Here is an 18,229-nt window from a genome sequence, read left to right on the forward strand (position 1 = left end):
CCACAGTGCTCTAAAGACCTGAAATTGTCTTGTGCGTAAAATATCAAACATTTTAAGACTTTCCCTTCCTCCCTTGAAAGAGCTTGAATCTTGTCTACACTACTGGGATAACATGGAATCATAAAGTGCGATTTCTAAAATGTCAATTTGGAGTTAACGCATGTGATTATACCAGTGTAAATGACATTGCTCTTAATAAAAATGGCTTGATGGAAAACATTCATTAAACCATGAAGGGAAATTTTCTTGTCTGTAATGATCCATTATAGATCTACCACAAGATTGTGAAGGAAAGTGCATTTAAAGAGCATTACTGTTACTGCTTGCTTCTTCAAATTATTTTCTGTTATTCATTTCGAACAACACGTCATAGCTCAGTGTCTGACGATATGAACTTTCCTCATCACTAAAAAAAAACAAAAAACACAAGCCCAAAAAACAAAAACACAAACTTTGCAGACACAAAATCTGAGTCCTAGATCTTCAATTGTATGTGCCCTTTGCCAAACTTTTGAACTTGTTGTTGTTAGATTTGTTTCGGATTTGCGCCAGCCCCCAAACGGCTGTGACGATGACGTCAAAACACCAGGGATGGGAGCGAAGAAGGTCATCCAAGTAGTCTCTTTTGACTCATACTTAAAAGAGCATATCAAGATCTAGTAAAAGTGTTTTTAAAAGAAAACTGTCTTTGCCCATGTGGAAGGTTTAGCATTATCCCATGAAATATATTGCTCAAATAGTTCTGTCAATTTGTTTGTATGACTGCTCAATAGTAACATCAATTTTCCTCCTTGTTTATAATTTAATCAATCTATTTCATTGTGGCAAATGGCAAGTGTAAAAAACAAGTCCAATCATAATTTAATTTTTATCTAAGGCACAGGTAAAATGTTGAGAAAATAATCTATGCCAATTTTAGTTCAAAGTGAATGGAAGCTCTCATGGCATATGACAAAGTTGCCAATTTTTGTTTGATAACAATTCAAGACTTTATGCACCTTTATTGAATTTTTCTTCAAATATTCCCTTTTATGGTTCTGGTTTATACAAGCAACTTTTAATACTAGAGTGAACCTACCCCTCTAGAAGGCACATGAATGCACCCCATTTTGGTAGCTTTTCACATTTGCTCAATAACCCCTTGAATATGACATTCCCATATCACAATCTCCTGAAGGGTGGCAAACAAGCGAGGGCTTTACATTGACTTTCCACATTAGAAGAGCAAAGTTTACGGATCAATGAGGTTTGTGCGCTCGGTTAGAACAGGTGGCTTCCGCTCGGAGAGAAATGTCGCCCCAAACCGACGTAACGTCACTAATCTACGGTAAAGTGCAAACTCTCCAAAGTTACCAAGCATTTTTTTGAGAACCAGAATATTGTGCAAAATCCCGGAAGTATTTGAAGTGTAATTGAATGAATGAAATTGCTGTGCATGCAGGAACTGAGTACACTGTTGACAAAACTTTTTACAACTGTGAGGCATATTTCTAAAGCAAATCCCATGAATGCTGTACACGAAGCCCCAATCATCATCATCATCATCATCATCATAAACTTCTGTTTGTCCCAGAAATGTGAAAGGGTATCACAATGACATTTAGTCCTCTCCTTTAATATTTGTGACATTTTACTATCTGTTTGGAACCAAAAGGGCATTAACTACCGGTAATATACCTTAATACAGACTAAATACCTTTTCGGCCCTGAACAAACAATTTATAGTGCACTTTAAATGTTTAGTTTATTGTTATCATCATGAAATCTTCTATATAGAAAAATGAAGAATTTAAGCAAAATAAATGTCAGAATGATGTGTAACCCTCCTAAAATGCTTGTCAAAAAGTGCTAACTTATTCCTGAGCTGTCAGTATCTATCTCGTGTCAAACTGTTAAATAACATTGTTAAAGTTCAAACAGTTCATATGTTTCCAATAAGAAATGATATGAGTATGGACACACCCTGAGCAATTTAGGGTGGCATTAATGTGGATGATTATCTTCTATCTTCGTCAAACTGTTAAATAACATTGTTAAAGTTCATATGTTTCCAATAAAATAATAATAAAGAGTATGGACACACCCTTAACAGTTTAGGGTGGCATTAATGTGGATGATTATCTTCTCTAAAGGGCACGCACACACGCAGGAAATCCAAGTGTGAATGCGTCATAACAGTGACATTCAACTCTCCTGGAACGCTGGTCAAGGCAGTATAATCTGTCAGAATGTTTCCTTTAATATAATGAGGAACATTTGATGTCTGTTTCAACTATAATAGTAAGATATCAAACAAGATGTATGTTATCCACAACAATTTGATGTGCCAACAAAATAAATTTGTTTATATCTCATTATTCAGTCAGTGTTTGCTTGCTACATGGTATAAAAAATAACCTGACTACTCATATTGCTAATGTGAATTAGCACAAATAAACTTATTATTTGAACTGCAATCTAAATCCCATTTTATCTTGAATTGGGCTTAAAGGTAAAGACCAGTATTGGAAACGCCCCAATTTCAAAAAATGAAATGGAAGCTCTCATTACCAATCATGTGAAAGAATATGTTTTGACTAATACATGATGATAAAAAATTTGCCGGGAAACCGCCTACTAATTCATATATTTGGTAAATTTGTTTCTCTCATGGTCTGTGAGAGATATAGGGTAGTCCCATATACATCTTTCTGCGTATAGTGCTTGTAACTTTACGAAGAATGGGCCAAATTTCTTATCATTTTGATGATTCCAGAACCTTGCAGATACTAGATGCTAGATGATCAACCTTTTCTGATCGATTCCACAACGTTTCTTTCACAATGCAATCGCATGACCATAACTGGTCTTTACCTTTAAGTTCTCACTGTATATTTGTTTAATATCAAAAAAGTGGATACACCCCAAATATGTGAATGACACCTTAAACAAAACGTACAGGAAGCTTAAGTGTGAATGTGTCATTGAGGATGACATTTGGTTATGATCCCCTCCAACTTTGGTCCCCTTTCTGTCCCTGTCTGTCTGGGTCTGTTCTCACACACCCCTTTCTGACCCTCAGTCGAGATCAGACGGGTTAAACCTTCTTGGGATCTGCGCTGCAAAAAATTACACAACACAACCCCTGTGTGAGGAGTGAACCAGCACCCAATGTTGTCAAGTGGTTACACAACAAATCTGCAGTGTGACATGACACTGCAACTACACTTATGTTGCAGGTGATGTACATTATCTACATAATGTTGCAAAACAAATGTGACATGCCACTATCAAACCTGAAAAATGTCACCAGATATCTTTTTTTTTTACCTGTATCATTTCCATAATGTGCAATTTCTAAGCTTTACATCAAAATCCTTTTGCTCTAAGAAGATGGTAAATGAAAACATTTATCACTTTTTTCATAGAAAAAAGGAAGCCCATTTTGTTTAACTGCTGAACATATAAGTATTGAAAACTCTGTCAGAACTGTTTCCTTACAAAAAAGGGAAACCACAGCTAATTTACATAGCTAATTGAGATCCCAAATTGATTCACAGCTGTTTAAAATTCCAGTAACTTCCTAATACTCGACAGATATCTGATAGACCGGAAATTAGGAACCTGCACTAGAGCTTGCTAAGCAGCTAATTAATGACAACAGCAAAGTACAAACATAAAATCAACAATGATAGATCAAAACTGGCTGCTAAATAAGGTCCAAATTATCTGGGGTAAATTGTCTTAATTTTTCTATACTGATAGGAAGGAAGGCAGCCTCCTGAAAACAACTGACTTTTTCATTAGCGTTCACAGAGAAAATAAATATATTTGTTTTTGTTTTGTCAATATTGTTACTTTTCCAAGTGAGCAACCGTGCATTGACTATTAAACTGAATTAAATACGGGTCTTTTTCCGCAAATTTTTGAATAATATCAATGGTAATTCATAATTCCGATGAACTAATTTGTAATTTTTATCACATAGTAGTTCAATATGGTCCATTAAATATGGTCTATGTACAAATCAAATTATTTCGCAACAGGCTTTAGAATAACACTGTTACAGTCATGCTCTCAAATAATTGCAATTGACATTTGGCTCGCGCTTAATTTCTATGATTCCCATGCTGCCCGAACATCTCAAAACTCATGTCAGTCCTTTCATGGATTAGAAATGTCTGATGTTACATTTTTAATGAGTTCTTCTTCTTTCTTTTCATCCCTAATTGGCCCTAATGTCCTTCATGACATTTAGCTTATCTTCTCTATCAGACGCTAAGCTTCAGCGACACAATAGCCGTCTAATCAAGTCAGCGTGCATCACGATGTTAATTATGGAAGCAATAATAGCGACGTTGAAGACACGAGAACATAACAAGATGTGATCAATATGTTTGTCTCCATGGTGACTTGTTATGTTATTAAAATCTGTCTTTAGATATCATGTGACGGTATTGTATATTTCTGATTTAATAACATCATTCCTACTTCGAAAATACATCATGTGCATGAAACAGTCCTTGAATGTCACAAAAATATCTTGACAGAAATAAAATGTTCTTGTTTTTGTAAAGTTGTACGTATTTGGATCTTTGAAACAAATATCTTTATTTCACTTTCATTCTTCAAGAGCCTATATCCTAAATAATATAAAAATGTTGCAAATGCTCACAGCATGACAATAACAAGCACCTATATGTAAGTGTTATGGTAATAATTATTCCCATAGAAACACAGTATTAGCTCTCTGGTGACACACTTGAGCTAGTAATCTTGTTTCTAAAAGTGAGAATGTGAATACTTATTCCTGTCCCTCATTTCAGCTATCTCAATAGAAAAACATACTGTCCAATTACACTATGGTCCAAACAAATTAATACACAATCAATCCTATTCACTTCTTAACCATTCCTTATAAATTACAAGCAGTTCCTTTCCACACCAAAGGCATCAGGGTGCTGTCTTAACAGTTGTGATTGATATAATTGTAACTTTGTACTGAAGAGATGGGACTTTATAATTAAGTTTGCAACTGATTGGAGGACTTGCAATCAATCGCAACTCTTTTTTCAGAATGGGCCCAGCTCCAAACATGACCTTTAAAAGTAAATCCCCTTTATAAAACTTGCAACATTTCTCTTTTTCTCACTTCTCACCCCCTTAAAGTCACATATCTCTATCAAAAAAAAAACTCTTGTGGACACGGTGATGACTCCATGTATGCCTTCCAGCCTATATCCTCAAGGAAAGCACTTTTCAGTAGGTCACCTCCTAAAAATAGCCCTCCTACCCCATATCGGGATCCCGCCACAGGGATATTTTTACACGTTATTTATCTTGAGGTCTCAGTCCGCACGGGCCTGAGCTTCCTCGCAAACTCTTGGCACGTTGCGGTCACTCGCTTCCTATATTTTACAGCGACGCAACAGCTGCACAGGGTTGATTTTTTTTTGAGGACGAAAAGCGATACGATGATACAGGAAAAGTGGACTGCTTGCCCACGTCATGACTGGGGGAGAAAATAGTTTGAAACCTCATCCCGTCCCCCCATAACAACAAACCAAACCAAAACAAAACAGTGCCGAAAATGAAATGATTATGACGACGAACAGAGATATGGGATTAAGTGGACGGTGTGCTTGAGTACGTCAACGTGGGAGAAAATAGCTTGCAATGCTACTCTTCCTCTCTAAACTAAACCAAAACCATATGAGAGGATTACTAATATAATCAAAGATTTGGCAATAACTATTAATTTTCCATATTTGTAGCCTCTTAATTCTATAAATATGTACATTTATTTTTAAAAATTCCTTTTTAATCACACTGGAAATAAACATAACTTGGGTATTATCAACAGGTCACTTTTCGTCAGCTCAGTGAACTCACTGTTAGCTAAAAAAATCTATAACTCCCCCACCAATAACTATGGACTAAACCAAAATTTGTTTTTGAAAATGCAATGATTTACAAAAATGAATTAATGCAAGAAAGAATCCTTGAAACTACATCTCACGTAACAACTAACAAAACCAATTACAAAACAATGTCATACTAAAATGATAATGCAAATGAAATTATACAGGGAAAGTGGACAGTTGCGAACTGATGTGAGAAACAATAGGATATACGAACGTGGTTAAAAATTTACATAATCTCATGTCAAAATGTACCAAGCTTGATTTAGAAACATAAAGGTCAAAAGAAACACTGGTTCAAATATTTAACAATTTTTTAAAGAGATACACAAATACAATTTCTGCTATATACATTGAACAAGATGATGCATTTTTTTGTATCCTTTTTTTAATCTTTATACCAAATAGTACTAACGCATGACATGAGGACTGGGGGGACCCTTTATAGCAGTGATATAAAAAGCACAAACACATGAAAGCTAGACTTCTTACCGGTATTCTATATTTAAAGAACCCATAGCGTTTCAGATCCATTTGAAAGTTTGACATTTGAACAGGATCAAGCCAAAGCTCCGATTTCACTTTCTTCACAACTCTCTCTCTCTCTCTCTCTCTCTCTCTCTCTCTCTCTCTCTCTCTCTCTCTCTCTCTCTTTGCACCTCCTTGTCTCAATAAGTCCGTTCTCATTAACTCACATTTTCAAAATAGCCTACCGGAATTAATTCTGATCTCGGAAAATTAGCCTAATCACGATTAAGGCTTGTTCGGAGATGGCGCGGTAATTGCCACAATATAGAGCATCTATCGTTTATTTTTAATTTAATATTTTGGAAGTGTAATAAATGGCAATTGCGCTCCAACAAACTGAGCACTATTTTATAAAATACAGAAATGCGCAGCGAATTACACTTCACGTCATCATAAGCTAAAGCTAGACTTCTTACCGGTATTCTATATTTACAGTACCCATAGCGTTTCGGATTCATTTGAAAGTTTGACATTTGAACAGGATCAAGCAAAAGCTCCGATTTCACTCACATTTTCAAAATAGCCTACCGGAATTAATTCTCATCTCGGAAAATTAGCCTAATCACGATTAAGGCTTGTTCAGAAAAGGCCTTGTGACTACTGCAATAGAGCATCTAGCGATTATTAATATTATTATTATTATTATTTTTTTTTTTTAAGGGGGGGGGGGAGTGTAAATAAATGGCAATTGTGCTCTAACAAACAGAGCACTATTTTATAAGGTAAGGCATGTGACACTTCACGTCATAAAAAAGGTGAAGTGAAATTTGTTTGGATTGCTACGATTTGTTCCACTCTGGCTGATGGAGATGGGGAAGCTTGGAACTATTTTCTCAAAAAAAGGCTGATCGGTCTTATCTCTCAAGCTCAAAGTTGCTTGGTCTAGTGGAAACGCACCTTTAATACATCTTGCTCTTTCAATATTTGAAAAGGTCCTCCAGAAATAGGCACACGGCCTGCTGGCAGGGGATGATGCGTATCTAGGGGCAATTTGGTTGTCATGGATACGGGATGGGCAGGAAGATACTAGTTATTAAGTTCTTATCGCACGACCATCAAGCTGGACCATGCGGGTCTTGGGGATTAAGCTGTCATGCGTTGATCTCATTTCACAATTCAAACAAATGTGAGTGCAAAATGATATGTCCATTCATTTTTTTTAAATTCTACTTGCCAGACTGACAAGAAGTTTAACATTGCAGAAATATATATTTTCATCAATTTTTTGATATAGTTTTGCAGAAATGATAATTGGGGATCAATGCATTACAATTTAACTATCCCTCGAATAATATTGTCACTTTTTAAGTTCTAACGGCAAACTTCATTAAAATTATCTTTATAAAGAAAAGATCACTAACTTCTTTTTTCCAACCTTTCATGTTTATCATCTAGTTATAGCAAGAACATTTTAATTGGAATCAATGCCAATTCTAGCTCACAGCTGACAATATGACGCATGTTCATCTTTAGAAGATCACATTAAACAATGACAATTGCCATCGTTGAATATCAAGAAGTTTCCACTGATCGAGGACGTCATAAATTTGGCAGAAATTGAAATCATAGCTTTGCTTAGGAAGTAAAATATCAGGAATCTCAAATGTGATCAGAGCGACATTCTTGGATTCTATAATTAAATTGAAATGCTGATTGTCTATAGAAGCATTCATGTACAAGATCTGATATCAGCAGAAGAGTTTTCTGCATACAAACAAAACGGAAACAACTCAACAAAGTAGACTTGGCAGTCTATAGCTATGCAGCATTGAGACTTGAGAGAAGGGTAAAATGGCAGTTTGAACAAGATTGAACAACTTATGGGCTATGAATGCTACTAATTCTCTTAAATCCTACGCTGGGTCTAAATTTTGTCTGACAAATTATTTAAAAAACAAGCTCAAGTCTCAGCTTTCTTCATTAATATTGACTACCGGGTAGAGACAGAGCTTAATCCCAGAACAAAGGGTATAGCAATAGCAATTACTCGCACAAGTATGAAAGCATTTCAATAGATAACTTTTTTCTGATAGCTTTAAAAATGAGAAAGCACAAATATACCCCCTGTTGTTGTTGTTGTTGCTTCTGTCCCAGTTTTAACCCTTCTTTTTGGATGTTTGGAACCAAAAGGGTGTTAACTCATGTGCTCTAACCCTGAGCTAACGCCCTTTTGGCTCCAAACAAATAATATGTTTTTTAATAACAAGAGAGAAATTTAAATAAAAAAGTTGTCTGATCAATTTAAGAGCAGCATCCTGTGTTACATCAGTGGCCTATGGGATATTGGTTAATTAGCAAACCACTTTTAGCAGATCTGCTGGGTACTGAAACCCTACATCATCTTACATGCTATTGAAGTAAAGCTGAGTTAAGGGTCAAGAAGACACAATTGGAATCTATCGCGATGAGCTATGATTCTAAAAATGGATTTGAAATTGTTTGGGTAAGAACAACTCCAAGATATTTGTAGAGAGTTAGGGCATATTTTGTCTCATTACTTGAATGTATCTCAAAAATGCATTCAAATATGATCCCCAAATGAGAAGTACTACCATATTAACAGCCAGTAAAAACATGTAGCGAAAGGCATAAGTACACGCATCTCTTTGCCGAACCATCATGGATTTGTTGAGTGAGCATACAAATGTTCAAATTGCACCTTTGACAAAACCATTTAAAATGGCTCTTGATCTGACAGTTTGACCTGTATGATAACAGATATCAATTTATGACGTCTGGTAATATATATATATATTTCAAAAAATTCAGCCTGCAAGAATCATCCATATGATGGAGGAGGCAGAAGAAAGTGGATAAAGAGAAGGATTTTTTTTTAAATGAATGTACCTTTAAAGGAACTAATTAACATCTTTCAAGTAAAATTTATACCAAAATACAGTGCTTACCTTGATGTCCCGCTAGTTGGACCCAGGGGTATTTTTTCTTGAAGGACTGGACGAACGGTGACCAGTGAACCATGTTGCGAATTTTCCTCCAAGAGCTTGCCTGCAAGAACAAACAAAAACAGAAGAGACACAATGAATATCTTGAAAACATTTTTTTTTCTTCAGTAGCCAGTATTCATATGTGGAAATACTCTCAGAGATGCAAAATATATGAACTGAAACAACTTTTTTTGGTCGGTTAAACAGTCAGAAGTGCTTTAACTATGTTTCAAAGTACATGAATCAACCCTCTTCTGGGTTTAAACAGACGTTTAATGTGTGAGTGAGGCATTGACATAATAAATGCAATCATTGGAAAGCGATAACTGCTCACAAACTTTTAGAAGAAAATAAAAGCAATCATGCTCAATTGCTATCTCGGACCTAGACACAAGTCACCATGTATATAGAAAGTCAATAAATCACTTTCTCAACTCCTATAGAGAATGATCTGTCAAGTCAACATTAAAAATGAACTTGAGTTCTGGTAAATATAGGAAATAAATTCTCACAGAATCCAATGCAACTTACACTGAATGTTCAAGATTACAAATAAATGACATGTGCCAAACAATTTTGGTAGAAAATGTATAGTGGCTGAGTAATGAGCATAGAAAGATAAAGATAATCTACTGCAGGATACACAATCCAGAATAAAGCAGAGCAATTTTCTATCAAAATTCAATTCCCATACCATAGCTCAAGATTAGCTTCAATGGTACAGCAGCTTGATGAAACTAAAAAACGGCTACCAATTGTCGTAAAGCTTTATACTCATATTTAGTGAGAAGTCACTCCTAATTCTTTGAAAAAAATGTTTATTTCCTTATGAGGTTATAATTGTCTGTATCATAGTAACAGTAATATATGCACCAAAAAACAATAAAACATTATCAAAACCTACAGCAACCTACGCAATGAAAACCAAAAGTAGTCGCCCCCAGAAAACTATTACTCTTCCGGCTATGCACTCTCATCCAGGGCTGTACATAACAAGTTCAGTTTCATATAAAGTGGAAAATGATACGAAAGAGTTTCACTTGTACGTGTATCACTTAATGACATGCAAATTAAGAGTTTGATTTTTGCTATTAAATGATGGTAACACGACCCTGGTATTAGTTCATTGAATCTGTTTTCCTGTTAATAGTTGGAGATGATATCAATTGTATTGCTGCACGATGGCTTTTAGAGTTTTGAAAACACAAAGCAACCATTTCTACTATTAAAAAATCAACCACTTTCAGTAGCCTAGTGCATCACATTTTGAAATGTGCGAACATTACAATGACGTATTATGTAATCCAAACATGTTTTCTTATGGGACACAAGAGTTGATTTTTCGAAAAAATTGTAATCATGGTTGAAATAGTTATACCCCGGGGACACTAACAGACCGAAAATAGACCCAAACAAAACTTGATGACAAGTACAGGATAGCTCAGAAACAGAGAAGAAAAGTGGATAAACATATATAAGTGTTTATCAGTTATTACAATTACCAGCACATTCTCACTACAAACTTGTTTATATCCTTGATCGTCTAAACAATTCAGAAATACTAGACAGTTTCAAGTGCATTAGAAATCCTGAGCAATGATTCAAAGTACATAACAGCCTTCATGGGTCCCAATCAACTCTATGGGGTACAAACTTTAAAGATTTTCAGACAAAGAAATAATGATGTGCTAATGAGAGCGGGTCTTAACTTCCTGTCAAAAAAGGAAATATCAAAACATAGGAAGACCAATTAGGACCAATGAGGTTAAACCATATAATTTCTTCCATTAACATGCATTGTTTAAGGAAGTGGCCCTTTACCCATGCAGCATCAAAATCTGCTATTCAGTATTGTAAATTTGAGAGGGAAATGTGCGATTGATGCACCAAAATAAACATTTACCGGTACGTCTTTTCCTTTTTCTGTAATACAGGTGTACATACAGGAAGAAAATCGAGGAACCCAAACAAAGCTTGTGGGCTTTGAGCTATTTTCAAAATTTGGTTATTTGTCAAAAGCGAAAAGAGGAAATGGAAGCCTGACATGGAAACAAATACATCCTTGGTTCTATAAATACAAAGGAAGTTGCACCAGTAACAATTGATAACAAATATAAATTTTATCATGTCATGCAAACATGCTTATTAATGACAAACTCACAAAAATTCTATTGAAGTTCACATACTAGAAAGGCTATAAAAATCATTGTGTACAACAAATACACATGAAACTCTCATTTTGGCTATAGCAAAAATCACATTTTCCTCAACAATCATATCACTTTCAAGAAGACTCAAACGAAGTGAATGTTGTTTCTCAGAAATTACAACTGAATTTGATTCATCCTACTGTGCAGACAATCGTATTCAGATCTATAGTTATGTATGCACAGAAAGACAAATAGCTCAGGTGAACATAACCAAACAAAAGCAAACATTTACTAGAATTCTTCTAACCACATCTTTATCTAAACCTTTAAGAGGCTCATCTACACAACTTCTCATCTTTATGACTTTCATATCATAAAGTAATCACATAGACTTTCGAGAAATCAACTTGAGGGCATTATAAATGATCAATTGTATATATCCCATTGGAATCATGTTCGCATTAGGTAAAACTTCACTGTCATGTTCATATTTTTGAAAAGGTAATAAACACAGTTATTACAATTGCCTTAGGTAATTTTTTTTTAAAGTCTTTGTGATCATGTCTATAACTCAATTTTCAAAAGATTAAAAGCTTTAGAGTGATTTTTTTTCCAGCTGATCAAGTCTAACAACCTACCAGTATGAAGACGACACATCCTACAAATATCTCAACGTAAACCTCTGATGAGAAAGAGAGAGTCTTCATGGTTGCAACGCTAGAAACGAAGGAGGTAGATGAAGGAGGGACAGTATCAACAGGTCCACTGAAAGTCCTGGATGGCATGTTCAAGAGGAGTTACCAAGAGAAACACAAGAGCTGATGTCCTCAAACTCCAAAGGCACCCTCTCGGGTCAACCTTGCATTTGTAGACTGTCCAAGTCTCCAATTGATGTACAATACAGCAAACTCTTCTGGAAGTCTCAGACTAAGTGGTTGAAAGTAAAAAAGGTGTTTGTTCAATGCGATTAACAAACAGCAGCCATGTACGGACAAAGGAGAGACCGATGCAGGGAAAGATTCAGAGTTTGAAGTACGACCAACCTCCGATCAAGTTCTATCAACCAATGACGCTGCCCTCTTTCAAGTTGGAGAGGAGCGTGGACAAACTTTCAGCGAGTCGGAGCTGAATGACGCGGCGGCAGAGAGCACTCTTGCTGGCTCTTCACTCCCTCCGACGACATCATCATCATCAGGGTTGAAGGGAAATCTCCAGGACTGGGTTGCTAAGTGTTGCTAAGTGACGTTCGCCCCTACAAACGAGCCATTCACACCGAGGCTCTTTACTTCCCCCTGGATATCAGTGTGCTTCCTGAGGTTGGCTTTGTGTATGGTGTGTGTATGTGGATGAATGAATGAATGAATGAGAGAGAGAGAGAGAGAGAGAGAGAGAGCCAGGAAGTTTTCACTTACGCTGGAAAACTTATTACTCTCTGGATTTCGACGGAAGCCAAGACAGGCAGGCAATCATGCTCGCTGGATAAATATGACATACGCCCTCTACAGTTTGCTACAGTACAGTCAACTCAATGGAAGTTTATGGTCTTGCTCTGAATTGTTTAACAAAAAGCACTTTTCTCTAATCACATTTTTTTTTGCTTCTCTTCCGACACTAATAGATTCTGCAACAATGTCTTTTAAGTCTTTTTAAGAAACAAGGTAAATAACAGAAGCAGTACTTCAGCATTATTGTACCGGTAATCCTTCATCATAAACCATAATCTAAACCCATTAACATAATGCCAAACCACTTTCCTCAAATATAATTTTTTTTTAAATATCACAGTACAATATGTTTATTTGAAAAATCCAGGATATATTTGGACACGTTAGAAATGAGTATTCTCCCCAAATAGTTTGTTTTTCGTAGAAACAATAATCCTTTTCATATATCTGCTTTTTTTCTGCTTTAAGAATCCATACAACAATAATTCTTTTTTTCAAATGGTTATATTTTCATAGAAATTCTTATTCTTATTTCAACAATAGGGGCGTTAACACTGCAAGCAAAAAACTTTTTTTCTTTTCTCAAGTTCCACCATCTAAACGATTTTTTAAAAACTTAGCAATTTGTCTTTGAGAATAGAGGAAACAGAAGTTTGACAAGAACAAATACCCTTGGTTCTATTAATACAGAGGAAGTTGCATCAATAAAAATATGACTTTTATCATGTCATGAAAACATACTTTTTGATAAGAATCTCACAAAAGAACTGACCTTTTTCCTTGATATATCACAAACAAAAATCTATTGAAGTTTAGATGAGCTTAACATACTAGAAAGGCCATACTAATTATCAGAACAATTGTTGTACACAATGAAAACCCATTAAACCCTCATTTTAGCTATAGCTGGAGAAAAAAAAATGGCAGTTAAAAAGGCAAACAAAAATGGCAGAAAAGAGACAGAGTAGTAAAAAAAAAAATAACCAGTTATGAGAGAACAATAAAGAAGAGGTCATGTGACTTGGGCAGAATAATGAAAAACCAAGAAACATTTTATGGAGAAACTACAAAATATGCTTTAATAAATGATAATATTTTTCGTACAAAACCAAATGAAGAGAGCCACAATGAACTTAAAATTGCTTGGCAATCTGTGCAATAATAGCACGCATACTCTAGAATACAAAACCACAGTAACTTCAAGAAAATTAATGAAATTCTGATCATCTTCTTTGACTGCATCAGTCTGCTCTAAATCTCAAATATTCCAACAGCAAACAATAAAGAAAGAGTGTTGCCATGGTAATCTGTATGCAAGGAGGTAAGTGTTGCCGAGCGACGGGGTTGCCACGGCGATGGCATTGGCAGGGAAGAAAGGACGAAGGAGTGGGATTTCCCCTCACTCTGGCGCCGGGGTAGAGATGCCGTCAGAGAAAAGTACAAAGCACATGATTGACATGAATAACAAATACCTGTATGATGATGCTTCAGGAATTGATGGTTTAAAGGGGAAGTCCACCCTGATGTTAAGTTCGTTTTAATAGAAGCAGGAAAATGAGAGGAACAGGTTATTTAAAGTTTGAGCTTGGTAAAACCTGATTTAAAAAAAAGAAACTCTGTGACACGTTTTGCTAGGTTCCCTCCCATTTGCTCTGTAAAAATATAATCAGAAATTACTATTTTCCTTTGATCTAATACATGTATCTTTTGATGCAACATGAGACTATTTCTTTTCTCTCCAATTTCCTTTTTGCTACCGAAACTGAACATGAGCTTCAAAAGATCATTAGGTAGTTTTAAAAAAAAACTAGGGCTCACAAGTAACTTTTATGTGAGGAAATCACTCTATACCATCTGTTGAAGTTGTGATCAACGCAGGGGGGGGGGGGGAACCCTTTTTTCTTACAGATTATTTGTTAAAAATTGTGGGGTCACTTGCCTTTGATGACATTTTAAGAGTAGACACCATTACACAATTACTTTTTGCCCCGTGATCTACACTTCAGTACTTGAAATGAAATTGAACAACAAATACTACGATTTAGAAGTCTGTCAAGTATTTTTAGATGAACTACGCAAAATATTATTCCCATTTTGAGCCAAATATTTTTCAACTGTCGTCACCAAGACATCAAGTGCGAGAGGGGGAAAACCCCGCGCTTTATGAACAGTTCATATTTTGTCCTACTTCAATTACATATTAATGACTGTAGAGAGATAAGATCATCACAATAAATTTCATCAAGATAGCAATAAAGCGATGAAATATTATGCTTGCGTATCATAAAAAGTTGTAGAGCCTTCTTTGTACCCTCTGGCAATAAATGTAATAATTGAGGTGTCGAGTATCACTAATTGTTTGTAATATGTATCGATTCCTAGAAATTACTCTTTTGTATTGGCTGAAGAATGAGAAATATTGTCTGTTCGGAGCCAGATGGGCATTTACTCAGTTGAATAAGTATATGAGTTAATGACCTTTTGGTTCCAAACAGACATGTAAAGAAAAAATTTATAAAACAACAAATATATATATCTCATGAGTCACAATAAGTACTACTTTAAAAAAATGCTGTTCCATATCTTAAAGCTAGGAGGGATTAGACCACACAGCGAGGTCACTGACAGGTGGCTATCTCATCAACTCAGCTCTCAAATAACATAAGGAGTAGAGGATCATGAGGGACCAACAGGCACCGATTGGGGAAGTTTTCTATATAGAGGGAGCAAGTAGCTACAAGTAGGACAGTGAGGCTTTAATAATTAATCTTAAGATAAGCCAGACGTATTAAAGGTAAAGACCAGTATTGGAAACGCCCCAATTTCAAAAAATGAAATGGAAGCTCTCATTACCAATCATGTGAAAGAATATGTTTTGACTAATACATGATGATAAAAAATTTGCCGGGAAACCGCCTACTAATTCATATATTTGGTAAATTTGTTTCTCTCATGGTCTGTGAGAGATATATGGTAGTCCCATATATACATCTTTCTGTGTATAGTGCTTGTAACTTAACGAAGAATGGGCCAAATTTCTTATCATTTTGATGATTCCAGAACCTTGTAGATGCTAGATGCTAGATGATCAACCTTTTCTGATCGATTCCACAATGTTTCTTTCACAATGCAATCGCATGACCATAACTGGTCTTTACCTTTAATAAATTTCATCCTAATACAAAGTCACTTCTAAGTCAAACTAGACAAACAATACTATCAAGAATCATATTGATTCAAGGGTGAAAAACATGATTAGAGGTCTCTAAGTATACTGTATATTTCTCCATGCAAAGTATGAATTTAATTAGATCCTTCATCTTTTCCCTTTATTTCTCTTCGTCTTCCACCTTGACCTCTACAATATGGGCATTTGGTTATTAAACACATGTTATGGCAAAATTGCTTCCAGGCTAGATTTAGATTTAGATTATTAAGATTTAGATTCAGGGTTATGATTATTTATTTTTGCATTTATAATATGTTACTTATGTATACAATTTATACACATCAAGTCTGTAATTGTTGTATGTATATTGTTGGTTATTGTTCAGGACCCTAAGGAATAGCATTTTGTTAAACTGAAGAGGCAACCCTGCTTCAATAAAACTGTAATTAAAGGAATAACTAAACAATATGATTATTTTTTTTAAACTCTCAATTATTAATTTTCCACATGAAAAAAAAACCTAACATCATCTTAGTATTACAAGTATTTTGTTATTCTTTTTTATCTAAAAGTAAATAAATCTGATGAAAAGCTTATCAAGAATAAACATTATCTTTAAGATTGATCTTGATGCAATTCACCCAGCGATATTGCTTCACTCATGAAATAAAAAAACATAATTAAAGAAATATAATACAAGATTGCATCATTACAGCTCTTGACTGTATATATACATGGTGTGTATTTAACCAAATTAGCCTCAGGGGAAAATCATCATGAAAACCAAATCAAACCAATCTGCTGCCCTCTTGTGACCAACTACTGCATATACTTTCAGCCAGTATCCAGCTCTTCAATTTAATAATAAATAAAATAATTATAAATAGACAGCGTGTGTGCATATAAAATGAGATTGTACAGCAGAACATATGTTACCACAGAATTATAACATCTTGCATTATAATTTGAATGATTCACCATTAATAATAGTCTCTTTTTTTTTCTTCTTTTAGAAACTTAGTTTTTACATGGACCCGAGAGATTTTTTTTTTCTAAGCCCTTTCTTCTCATTTTTAATTTAGTTGAATTTCACCTTGCCTCTTCCCAGAATAAACATTATATACTATGTTAAAAATAGACATATTTACACCCCTCTGCCTTCTAATGTATCTCTTTTTTTATTCTTTTAAAGGTAGTAAGCATCAAAGCACACAGAGTGAAATCTTAAGTAAACAATACATGACGTCAATTGGTCTCTCCCTCATAATTCCATGGGTACCATTATCACAAAACCCTTTTGATTGACTAGTTCGAAAATCAGTTGGCATACATTGTGCTAGTGGGTTTTTATCAAAGGACACATATTGACAGAGCAATAGACAAACAAAGGTTTAGTATATATCATGAACAGAGTTGATAAGAGAGAAATTAAGCCTGATATTTAGACATGGGTGGGAGGGAGTCAGGAGTGGGATAAATGCCACTCAGTCGGCGGTGCACCAATGTATTGCTAGATTTGATCGATTTGTATGTTTTACAGCCCCTAGCCGATTCTTACTTATTACTCAGACATACATCCATGAGTACAGGAATCTCACTTTTTTATTAAAAATGTCTATGGTAAATTTGTCAAAGGGAGTGGGAATTCAAAATCTTGAAATGTTGTTACAAGTAGTCAAACATTTTCCTTTGCAAATTGGCAATTTTGTTGCCCAAGAAGCAATAAGTTGTCAATTACTTTGATTCTGTATGAGTTTTGTGGATATAATAAAGTAAAAAGAAAAGTATGTTGAGCTAAGCCAATGTTAAAAAACTGCTTCATACAAGTCTTTATTAACATATTAAACTCATGTTCTTCACAAGGTGGTAGCGTAAAATTTTAAAAGCTAGGAGACAAATAAAATGGAATTTATAAGAACCTTTATAATCTATTTAAAATTAGTAATTGACAAAAAGCAATTTTATTTGGTGTGTAAATATAAATATCGATTTCCTGGATGGCTTAATTACTATCATTAAAAAAACCAACGGCTCAGATAAAAAACTACAGAGTAATAATAATAATAATGATAATAATAAAGCATTTATTACG

The 18,229-nt window shown here is 34.9% G+C and overlaps 1 protein-coding gene across 1 annotated transcript in view; it reads right to left on the reverse strand.

Annotated features, from left to right (window-relative positions):
- LOC590949 (inositol-trisphosphate 3-kinase B) overlaps positions 1–12,853 on the reverse strand; it is a 29,121-nt gene extending 16,268 nt beyond the window's left edge. Inside the window, exons 1-2 of the mRNA XM_011663624.2 lie at positions 12,162–12,853; positions 9,335–9,434 (exon numbers count right to left, since the gene is read on the reverse strand). Coding sequence (XP_011661926.1) covers positions 9,335–9,434; positions 12,162–12,308 — 247 coding nt within the window. The 5' untranslated portion in view covers positions 12,309–12,853. The remainder of the gene's footprint in view (positions 1–9,334; positions 9,435–12,161) is intronic.
- Positions 12,854–18,229: the final 5,376 nt, after the last annotated feature.

The sequence above is a fragment of the Strongylocentrotus purpuratus genome, unplaced genomic scaffold, assembly GCF_000002235.5.
Source record: "Strongylocentrotus purpuratus isolate Spur 01 unplaced genomic scaffold, Spur_5.0 spur5_scaffold_5, whole genome shotgun sequence".
NCBI lineage: Eukaryota > Metazoa > Echinodermata > Echinoidea > Camarodonta > Strongylocentrotidae > Strongylocentrotus > Strongylocentrotus purpuratus.